The 11,537-nt window shown below is 52.3% G+C and overlaps 1 protein-coding gene across 1 annotated transcript; it reads left to right on the top strand.

The window, feature by feature from the left end:
* Positions 1–1,803: 1,803 nt before the first annotated feature.
* On the top strand, positions 1,804–5,893 carry LOC122449927 (proteoglycan 3-like). The gene is made up of 6 exons (XM_043482041.1): positions 1,804–1,891; positions 2,267–2,399; positions 2,835–3,121; positions 3,600–3,731; positions 4,880–4,991; positions 5,729–5,893. Exons 2-6 carry the CDS (start codon positions 2,339–2,341, stop codon positions 5,785–5,787), a joined length of 651 nt encoding a protein of 216 aa, XP_043337976.1. The 5' UTR covers positions 1,804–1,891; positions 2,267–2,338; the 3' UTR covers positions 5,788–5,893.
* Positions 5,894–11,537: the final 5,644 nt, after the last annotated feature.

Genomic DNA, 11,537 nt, shown 5'->3' with positions numbered 1-11,537 from the left:
GCCTGTCTCTGACTGTGGTCCTGGGCGACTTATTTCAGCTCTCTGAGAGACCATTTCTGAATGTGTGAAATAGGACGTTTACATGAAACAGCCCTGAAAGCCTATCGTGGTGCTGGTTCCCAACACCAGCCAATGTTACTGGTCATCCCAACTGCTGAGTGAAATGGTGTCCTTGGTCTGGGCCCAGGACTGGGAGAATAATGAGGGAGTGGGGTGGGTGGCCCTCCACTCTTCCTCCAAGGGAAGTCTCCAGTTTGAAATCCAGGGACCAGGTTTTCCCTCTCTGGAATTGACCAATCCCCCTAACCCCCAAGTTAGATAGATAAGCTGAGGGTCGGGTCCGTTAGCCCCGGGAGATAATGGCTGAGACCGTTACTCTGCAATCAGCCCAGAAATGACCTCTCAGACACTTCTCCATTTGCAGGGCCCCAGGGAGAGCAGAGGCCAGGCAAGAAGGCCTAGATGATCCATCCCTTGTGCCCTGAGCACTGGGCTAGAATCCAAGGTACAAAAATATCCTGCCCAGCTAGGATACCCCAGAGTGGAGGCACCACTCTGATGTGTCCACAGGCTCTGGACCATGATGTCTGGCAAAATCAATCTCAGCCCTTGCTGGCCCCTCGCTGGATTGCAGTGAATGTGGCTGGAACTTGATTGATGAACATCTTGACATTTTGTTCATCATGGTACTTTTGCATTGATTCTGACTTTTAAGAACGATTGTATGAAATGTTTATTTATCTTGATTACTGAACTCTTCAGTGTCCCATTAAACTCTGCAACTGAGCTGAGTGCCTCACTTGCTGCCCCAGGTGCCGACTGTGGGGGCTCCTGGATTGGAAGGGAAGCGTGGCCCACAGAGAACTGGAATGAATCACTACGAAGGTCTCCACTCCAGCTGTTGCTTCCTTATGAGAAGACCCACCTCTAGGCTGGACACCAAGGCCTGAACTAGGTCAGTGATCCTCAGCAGAGGCAGTTTTGCTTTCTAGAGGACATTTGGAAATGTGTGGAGACATATCAGAGTGACTTAACGCTGCTAAACTTTCTACAAAACATAGGACAGCCACTCCGCCAACCCCCATCAAAGAATGGTTTGACTCCCAACAGTCATTGTGCAAAGGCTGAGAACCTTGATTGAGAGCCACAGTATAAAGGAAAGAGCATACATATTTCACATTATAGATGGCAAAGAAATAGGCAGAGAGGAGAGGGAGAAACTTGAAGATAGTGAAGAAGGGAAAGAGTGGTCGAGACAGAGACAAAGGGAGAGATGGTTTTGAGTTTAAAGGCTTAGTAATCCCAATCTCCCATGTCCTGCACAACGTTGGCAAGTCACCTGCCCTCTCTGAATCTCATTCTTGACACCTGTGAAGTCGGGCTAATCACACATTCTTGTGTGACCGAGGTTAGGAAGGTGAGGATCGGGGATGTGTGCAGCTTGCATACTTGGTCCACAAAAGTGCTCAGGAGGGCCAAGCTGCCCCTTAGCCTCCACGCTTCTCCCCCTGGTCTCCCTGCTCTCTGGGATCCTCACGGCATTTGCTGGAACACTGAGCCAGAGATGGCTGCTCCTGGGACTGAATAGGACAGTTTAGACCTGGACCCTTTAGGGGTCTGTCTGGACAGTAGTCATGGGGGGCTTCTGGAGAATACTAGGGTGTTTGGGCATCTGTGTCCAAACAGGAGGTAGGTACCTGAAGTCCCAGCAGTGTGCAGGGCCCAAGTGTGGGAGGACTGAGCCAACTGCTTATCAGCCCCACTGTCCAACCGCCTGAGCCTGGGGCAATCCTCCTGGCCTCTTCCCACTTCCCCAAAGCCCGGTATAAGGGCAGCTTCTGTGCGCCAGTAGCCAGAGGCGCTGAGAGTGGAGGCTTCAGGCTCTCAGGAGGTAAGTGCTCCCTCGGCTTCCCCGGGAGGACAGGCCCCAGGCTGGGAAGAACCTGGGCTGTATATGGGAAACACCAGGGATTGTGGTCCTCTGCACCATGATGAGCACTGTCCTCCCCCTTCTTCCCCAGTGTGTCTGACTCTGGCGCTGAAGCTGAGCACCCCTGTTCCTCTAGGGGTGACGGTCTGAGCTGAGTGTTGTCCCAGGGAGCCGAGAGGTGCTCTCAAGGAAAGGGACTCTTGTAGTTCAGCTCCTGGCCCCATGTTCATCCCCTGATCCTCCAGCTCGGGGTCTGTTCTCTGGGGACAAGGAAGCTCTCTCGTTTGCCCTTTAATCTACCAGTTAAGCAGACACTGCCTCTCCACTGTGTTCCAGGGACCGTGCAGACACAAGGAAGTCCCCAGGAGGGAACGTGGAGCTGTGTGTCTGTCACAAGACTGCAGGGACATGAGAGGCTGCCTGCTCCTGCCCCTTCTCCTGCTGGGGACAGTTTCTGCTCTCTATCTGGGTGAGTCCTCCCCTCCCCTTCTCATCTGTTCTCCTTTCTTCTTTCCTGCATCCTTTTTTGCTCCTATGGGTCCAAGGCCACAGCCCCTCTTCAGTTGCCCCAGCCCATCTCTAGTTAGATTTCTCCTGGACCTAGAGCTGTGACCTGAACTTTCCCTCAGGGCTCCTTTGCCAGGAAAAACACCCACCTGTGAAGACGAGGGCATCTCACAAGTCTCACTCCCAAATTACCCGCACATGGTGTCAGCAAGCTTCAGGGTCTCATGCAATTGTGTGTGTGATGCAAGAATTCTGGCTCATCCAACCCTCAAGGGATCCTTCCAGTCTTTGGTTCCAGATGGCGTCCCTAGGAGGACAGGGTGGAGCCTTCAGAGCTGTCCGTGGTCCTGGAGGGAGGTGGTACCTTGTCTGAAGGTGGGTTATTTCTTCTTTGCAGAGAAGGATGCCCCACATCTGGGTGGTCCAGAGACACAGGCAGACCTGAGCCAGGATCTGGAATGCTCAGGGGGGCAGGAAGGAGCGCTCGCCCTGAGTGGTGAGGTGCTTGAGTCGGGGGCACAGGAGGCCGAGGACGCCCATGACGATGAGTTGGACTCAGATGACTTAGACGAGGACGTGCAGTGCCCCAAGGAAGAGGAGACAGTGCGACTTCTGGGCAGTCCTGAGTGCGAGAGCTGCCGTTACAGGGTTGTGCTCACTCGGAGGAGGTTTAGAAGAGCTCAGGTATATGGCACCAAGGCTGCTTCAGGGACCAGGGATGGAGAGACGGGGTTGGATTCAATGTTCTGTTTCTTATTACTTAGATTAGTGGTTCTCTTAGGCTAATATGCATCAGAAAAGAAAGTGAATGAAAAGGTGCAGTTGCCCAGTCGTGTCTGACTCTTTGAGACCCCATGATAGTAGGCTATCAGGGTCCTCTGTCCATGGAATTTTCCAGGCAAGAATACTGGAGTGGGTTGCCAGTTCCTTCAGCAGGGGATCTTCTCGACCCAGGGATCAAACCCAGGTCTCCCCCATTGCAGGCGGATTCTTTACCCGCTGAGCCACCAGGGAAGCCCAAATAAAGGCATAAGAGATGGGATTCAGGTGGAGAAGTAGATACCTGATTTCTGATTTGCAAAGGGATGTGGGGTCTGTCCTGCAGACTCAGGCATTGAACATGAAAACAGTGAATTTTCTCTCCCGCCTATTCTCTCTGCAGACAATCTGCAGGAGGTGCTACCGAGGTAACCTCGTCTCCATCCACAGCTTCAGTGTCAACAGTCTCATCTATCGCTTGGCCATAAGGACCAACCAAGCACAGGTTTGGACCGGAGGCTTCATCAGAGGTCGGGTAAGTGAGGGGCCAATGTCCAGGGAGAGGAAGCCTTTTCTTTCTGTCCTTTTAAAAAAATGTTGGCTTAATACTTGGAAGTTTATCGTCTATATTTTATATCCTTTTTCATTTATTCATATTTGGCTGCAGCCGTGTTTTCTCTAGGTGTGTCTGGGGCACTCTCTTGCTGGGGGTTATGGGTTTCTTCTTGAGGTGGCCTTGCTTGTTGGGGTGCACAGAATCAAGAGCCCTGGCTCAGCAGTGGGAGCACAAGTGGGTGCTCTGCGTCACATGGGATCTTCCAGGAACAGGGATCAAACCCATGGCCCCTGCATGGGCAGGCAGCTTCTTCACCACTGGACCACCAGGGAAGGCCTGGGGGGGAGGGTGCGTCTGATTGCCTCAAGGCCCACCTACTCCCATCGAACCTCATCCTGGCACCTGAAGCTGCTTTGTACTGACCTAGGAGAGGTGATGATTGAGCTCTTCTCTTCCTCACCGATGTTCAGTGGCTTCATGCTTACAGCTTGAAATCTGCCACAGTGGATGCATTTACACTGAAGAAGTGGGCAATTATTATAAATCAAGATTCTTTCTTTCCTCTGCCTCTCATCTTCCACCAAAGCTGGCTGTGACATGTCTATCAGCCCATCACTGGAGGCAGGAGGTAGAGTTCAGACCCAGCTCTGCGCGTTACTGGCTGAAAGACTGCCTCTTAGTTCAGTGTCCTCATCTCTAAGTAGGTCCTTCTCTCAGAGTGACCTTGGGGACTGTGACTAAGTTCTGTTACATTTGCTGCTCATGTGTGGTTCAAGGACCAGCAGTATCAACATCCCCTGGCACTTGTTGAAATATAGGATCTCGGGCCCCACCCCAGACCTCCTGAATCAGAATCCACATTTCCAGCAGATCCCTAGGAGATGTGTCTGCTCAGTGAAGTTTGAGAAGCTTCCTCTGTGTGGGAGCTGGGAGTGATGTTTGCTCTTCCATGTCATTGCCTGAGAACCCTGGGGGGTTGGTCTGTGTGGTGGGGTCCTAGCCAGGTGACACAGTGAGAGGAGATTATAGACACAGTGTCCAGAGAGATGCTCAGGGGACTTTCAGGAGCCCCAGCCTCTGTGTTCCTGGACCTCTGCCCTCTGACCCAGCCTCTCTCTTTTCTCTAGTTACGGTGCAGGAGATTTCTCTGGACTGATGGGAGTTGCTGGAATTTTGCAGTCTGGGCCCGAGGCCAGCCCAGGAATGGAAGAGGCCGCTGCGTGGCCCTGTGCACCAGAGGTGAGGGGGCCAGGGGCCCAGACAAGGAGGGGAGGTGGACTTGCACACACGTCCCTGTGAGCTGCACACACACTTCTCCCGTCCTAGAGAACCCCGCCCTGTGTGTGAGCAGGGCTGGGGAGCAGGGATCCTCAGAGTCCCAGTGAGGGGTCCTGGATGGGGCTGGGGGCTCTCTGTCCTCCAGACTCAGTGAGGCTCCTTCCCTTCCTCTGATGGGACAGTGACAAGGAGCGAGTGTGGGACAGACGGGAGGGACACTCGGGAATGGAAGGTGTGGCCGAGGGACACAGGAAGACGTGGGAACAAGGGCCAGCTGACAGATGAGTCCCCAGGTCCCAACAGCACGGCTGCCCGACGTGCAGGAGTTTAGAACGGGGGGGAAGACCATGCGGGCTGGGGTCAGATGGCCGAGGTCCACAGTCGGCTCTGCCCCTTGTCTGCTGAGATCAGGGTGGGTTGTCAGTCCCCGAGCCTCAGTTTTCCCGTCTGTTAAACGGGAGAGATGACAGCCCTGACCTCGTGGAGTCCCTGTGAGGGTGGAAGCACAGTCCACAGGAAGCACTTAGCACTCTGCCTCTGCAAGGGAGGCGGTCAGTGAAGGTGGCTAGCTGGGACATGGGGAGACACACGGCCCTCAGCTTGGTAGGCAGAGGTGAGCTGTGAGGCACGTTGGACTGGGGTGGGGTACACAGGCCACACAGGCGTGCAACTGATATCACTGTGTTCTCTGCCCCCAGGGGGTGTCTGGCGACGAGCTCCGTGCCAAAGGCGGCTGCCCTTCATCTGCTCCTACTAAGCCAGAGACGGGATACCCTCCTCCCCGCCCTCCTGTCTGCCTGATCTCTCTGTCAGCCCCCTGGCCCCCCAGCCTCCCCGGGTCATAAAGCCACGTTCTCACAGCATCTCCTGACTGGTTTCTTCGCTGCACACTTTGGAGGAGTTCCCTGGGTTGGAAAATCCTGGAAGCCCTTGTTCTGGCTTTGCGGACAGGGCGGGGGGACTTTGAGAAGTAACAGCTGGAGCGGGACTCCTCCAGTGGGGCGGGAGGGGGGGCACTGGGGTTTGGCTGCAGCAGCCCCTGGGGGCAGAGTGGGGGCCGGGCGGGGGGCCAGGGTCTGGGAGAGGATGCCTCTGTTGAGGAGCCCTCTAGGTTTGGATTCAATAAGGGCTGCAACTTAGGGGCGTATTGGCAGCTTTCCAAAATGCAGGGGATATGTAGAATTTGAGAACTGGGAGGAGCTGGGGGTCCCGCCTGGGGCCCCCACATGATGGGGCAAGGAGAACGGGGTCTCTCAGAGCGCCTGGCTCTTCCAGCCCTGGGCTGTTTTCCCCTCAGAGACTGGCCCTGTTTTCCATTCTCCCACCTGCCTGGTGCTTTCAGTCACTCAGTCGTGTCCAACTCCTTGCGACCTCATGGACTGCAGCACACCAGACTCTCTGTCCTTTTCTAACTCCTGGAGCTTACTCAAACTCATGTCCATTGAGTCAGTGATGCCGTCCAACCATCTAATCCTCTGTCGTCCCCTTCTCCTCCTGCTTTCAGTCTTTCACGGCATCAGGGTCTTTTCCAGTGAGTCAGTTCTTGGTATCAGGTGGCCAAAGTATTGGAGTTTCAGCTTCAGCATCAGTCCTTCCAATGAACACCCAGGACTGATCTCCTTCAGGATGGCCTGGTTGGATCTCCTTGCAGTCCAAGGGACTCTCAAGAGTCTTCTCCAACACCACAGTTCAAACGCATCAATTCTTTGGCGCTCAGCTTTCTTTGTAGTCCAAGTCTCACATTTGTACACAGCTACAGGAAAAACCATAGTTTTGATTATACCGATTTTGTCAGCAAAGTGACAAAGCGCTTTTTAATATGCTATCTAGGTTGGTCATAGCTTTTCTTCCAAGGAGTACCTGTGTTTTAATTTCGAGGTGGCAGTCACCATCTGCAGTGATTTTGGGGCCCAAGAAAAGAAGATCTGTCACTTCCACCTTTCCCCTTCTATTTTGTAGGAAGTGATGGTACTGGATGCCATGATTTTAGTTTTCTGAATGTTGAGCTTTAAGCCAACTTTGCTCTCTCCTCCTTCACTTTTATCAAGAGGCTCTTTAGTTCTTCTTCAATTTCTGCCCTAAGGGTGGTGTCATCTGCATATCTGAGGTTATTGATATTTTTCTGGGCAATCTTTAGTCCAGCTTGTGATTCATCCAGCCTGGCATTTCTCATGATGTACTCTGCATATAAGTTAAATAAGCAGGGTGACAATATATAGCCTTGACATAATGCTTTTCCAATTTTTGAATCAATCCATTGTTCCATGCCCAGTTCTAACTGCTGCTTCCTGACCTGCATATAGATTTCTTAGGAAGCAGATCTGGTGGTCCAGTATTCCCATCTCTTTAAGAATTTCTCAGTTTATTGTGATCCATGCAGTTAAAGGCTTTAGCAATAAAGTCGATGTTTTCCTGGAATTCCCTTGCTTTCTCTATGATCCAAGGATGTTGGCAATTTGATCTCTGGTTCCTCTGCCTTTCCTGAGTCCAGCTTACACCTCTGGAAGTTCTTGGTTCACATACTGCTGAAGCTTAGCTTGCAGGATTTTGTGCATTACCTTGCCAGTATATGAAATGAGCATAATTGTATAGTTTGAACATTCTTTGGCAGTGTCTTTCTTTGGGACTGGAATGAAAACTGACAATTTCCAGTCCTGTGGCCACTGCTGAGTTTTCCAAATTTGTTGGTTAATTGAGTGAAGCATTTTAACAGCATTATCTTTTAGAATTTTATGTAGCTTAGCTGGAGTTCTATCACCTTCACTAACTTTGTTCATAGTGATGCTTCCTAAGGCCCATTTGACTTCACATTCCAGGACGTCTGGCTCTAGGTGAGTGGCTCTAGAGTCATGATTATTTGGGCCATTAAGATCTTTTTGTGTAGTTCTGTGTATTCTTGCCACCTTCTTAATTTGCTTCTGCTAGGTCCTTGCTGTTTCTGTCCTTTATTGAGCCCATCTTTACATGAAATGATCCCTTGATCTCTCCAATTTTCTTGAAGAGATCTCTAGTCTTTCACATTCTGTTGTTTTCCTCTATTTCTTTGCATTGTTCATTTAAGAGGGCCTTCTTATCTCTCCTTGCTATTCTCTGGAACTCTGAATTCGGTTGGGTATATCTTTCCTTTTCTCCTTTCCCTCTTGCTTCTCTTCTTTTCACAGCTATTTGTAAAGCTTCTTCAGGCAACCACTTTGCCTTCTTGAATGTCTGTTTCTTTGTGATGGTTTTGGTCACTGCCTCCTGTCCAATGTTATGAACTGCTATTTATAGTTCTTCAGGTACCTGTCTTCCAGATAGAATCCCTTGAATCTATTTGTCACCTCCACTGTATAATCATAAGGGATTTGATTTAGATCATACCTGAATGGCCTAGTGGCTTTCCCTATATTCTTCAATTTAAGTCTGAATTTAGCAATAAGGAGTTCATGATCTGAGACACAGTCAGTTCCAAGTCTTGCTTTTTGCTGACTGTATAGAGCTTCTCCATCTTCAGTTGTGAAGAATATAATCAATCTGATTTCGGTGTTGACCATCTGGTGATGTCCATGTGTAGAGTCATCTCTTGTGTTGTTGGAAGAGGGTGTTTGCTATGACCAGTGCGTTCTCTTGGCAAACTCTGTTAGCCTTTGCCCTGCTTCATTCTGTACTCCAAGGCCAAACTTGTCTGTTACTCCAGGTATCTCTTGACTTCCTACTTTTGCATTCCAGTCCCCTGTGACAAAAAAGATGTCTTTTTTCCATGTTAGTCCTAGAAATTCTTGTAGGACTTCATAGAAGACAATTGGATTAAAAACTTACTGAGCATGGCCCTGCCCACCAGAGCAAGACCGAGTTTTTCCCACAGCCGGTCTCTCCCATCAGGATGGTTCCACAAGCCTCTTATCCTGATCTGTCAGAAGGTAGACAGAAGAAGGAAGAACTACGAACCCAAAGACTCCAGAATGAAGACTCCAATCACAGAATGCTAAGCAAAATGATCACATGGATCACAACCTCATGTGGCTGAATGAACCTATGAGCCATGCCGTGTAGGGCCACCCAAGATGGACGGGTCATGGCAGAGAGTTCTGACAGAATGTGGTCCACTGGAGAAGGGAATGGCAAACCACTCCAGTATTCTTGCCTTGAGAAACCTACGAACAGTATGAAGAGGCAAAAAGATATGACACTGGAAGAAGAGCCCCCCAGGTTGGAAGGTGCCCAATATGCTACTGGGGAATAGCTTCAGAAAGAATAAAGAGGCTGGGCCGAAGCGGAAATCCAGCGCAGCTGTGGATATGCCTGGTGGTGAAGGTAGAGTCCGATGCTGTAAAGAGCAATGTTGCATAGGAACCTGGGAGGTTAGGGCCACGCATCAAGGAAATTGGATGTGGTCAAGCAGAAGATGGTAAGAGTGAACACTGACATTTTAGGAATCCGTGAACTAAAGTGGATGGGAATGGGTGTCTTTGATTCAGAATTTAATTCAGCCACCTGTGGGTGAGTCCAAGGCCCAGTTTGTTCCGAGACAGCTCCCCGCCCCTGTCCTCATGGGAGGCTGTCCACCTCACTGCCCCTCCATCCTGCGTCCCCTCTCTTGCCCCTGCCTACCTCCCCTCCCTGGAGGGGCCACTGTCTCAGCAGGGAGCTGCCTCGCTCCCCAAGGGCCTCAGGGCCCAAGTCAGGCCGTGTGCAGCCTGGTGTATCCAGGGCTGGCTCTCCAGCCCCGGGTCTCCCCGCTTCTCGCATTTTCTCAGGTCCTGGGGTCACGGAGACAGAACAGTGTTCCTGCTCTTAGCTTCATCCCAGGCTGGGCTCTAGGAAGGGTCGGAGCTTGATGAGGCAAGAAGGTGAGACTGCAAACTCTTGTTCAGAGGGCAGAGAGCCCTGGGTGGTGAGAGAGAGTGAGAGAGACTTCCTGGGGGTGTGGCTCTCCATGGGGCCCGGGGAGTGTGTGCAAGGATGCCTGGGGCACACATGTGCACGGGTGTGTGGGTGTCTTGGCGTGTGCTTGAGTCAGTCTTCAGACGCCTGTATATATCTGTGCATATGTGGATCTGGACTTGTAAATATGCATGAGTCTGTGCGAGCCGGCATGTATTTGTGTGTGGCTCGTGTGCACATTTTCTGCGTCTCTGTGGAGACGACTGTATGTCTGCGTACCTCTTGAGCGTGTGCGTGTGTCACTCTGTACCTTAGACACCTGAGTCTGTGTCCGCACACCTCTGTGTGTACCACTGTGTCTTTGGCCAGCATGTTTGGGAGTGTGTGTGTCTGAACAGATCTGCGTGTGTATCTGTGTGTGTGTGTCTATCTGTACCGGCCTCGGATGAGGTGTGGAGTTTTAGGACTCCACGGTCTGGGGACTTCCCTGGTGGTCCGGAGGGTAAGACTCTGCTCTCCTAAAGCAGGAAGCCCAGGTTCGATCGCTGGCTGGGGAACTAGACCCCACACGCCTGCTGCAACTCAGAGCTCGCGTGCCGCGATGAGGACCCCACGAGCCACGACTAAGGCCCAGGGCCGCCAAAAGAAACAAAGAAGCTTAAATGTAAGGAAATCCAGTTTTGCCGGCTGTGCTTCGCTTCTAAAGGCGCAGACAGGATGGGAGACCCGCAGGGGGAGTGGCTGGTGCTGAAGCCACAGGGTTGAGGCCCGCAGACGTGAGCAGGTCTCTGGCAACCGGAGAATGGGCCTTGGCGTTGCCTTAACCGCACCAGGGCTGGGTCCTGGGGACTGCCCTCGGGTGAAGAGGCCTGTCCTCAGTGGAGGGGTCTGTCCATCTGCCTTGGATGGAATTTGGGTCAGGCGGCTCCTAATCACAGCATCTCAGTCTTTCCAAGGGCAGCGAAGGGGAGCTGCCCTGGGGTCAGGCCTCACCCGGGTCCCTGCATTGCAGACTGCAGCAGCCTAGTCCTTTTTGTTTTGTTTTTTTAGAATTGATTTACTTCGTGTTGGCTGCGCTGGGCCTTTCTTGCCGCGCACGGGCTGTCTGGTTGCGGTGAGCGGGGCCACTCCTCACTGTGGCGCTCGGGCCGCTCACCGCGGGGCTGCTCCTCTTGCAGAGCACGGGCTCTAGGCCCACGGGCTGGAGGTGCTCCACCGCAGGCGGCATCTTCCCGGCCTAGGGATCGAACTTGTGTCCTCGTGCTGGCAGGCAGATTCTTTATCTGCCGTGCCACCAGGGAAGTCCAACAAGCTAGCTCTTGAGACCGTCCTTCTAAAAGAAGCAGAAGCGGTGGGGCGGGGTGGCGGGAGGGAAGGCTGAGCTCTGCACGGGGGGCTCTGGGACTTGCTGAATGGCAGTGAAGGGGAAAGCGTCACCCGCCCAGTCGTGTCCGACCCTGTGCGACCCCATGGACTGTAGCCCACCAGGCCGCTCTCTCCATGGGAATTCTCAGGCAAGAATACTGGGGCGGGTTGCCATTCCCTTCTCCAGGGAATCTTCCTGACCCATGGACTGAACCCAGGTCTCCCACATTGCAGGGAGATGCTTTACTGTCTGAGACACCAGGGAAGCCAGATTTCCTC

This window comes from Cervus canadensis, chromosome 11 (genome assembly GCF_019320065.1).
Source record: "Cervus canadensis isolate Bull #8, Minnesota chromosome 11, ASM1932006v1, whole genome shotgun sequence".
NCBI classification, from domain to species: Eukaryota; Metazoa; Chordata; class Mammalia; order Artiodactyla; family Cervidae; genus Cervus; species Cervus canadensis.
Note: the sequence above shows the minus strand (reverse complement) of the source record. Positions and strands in the feature narration are given on the sequence as shown.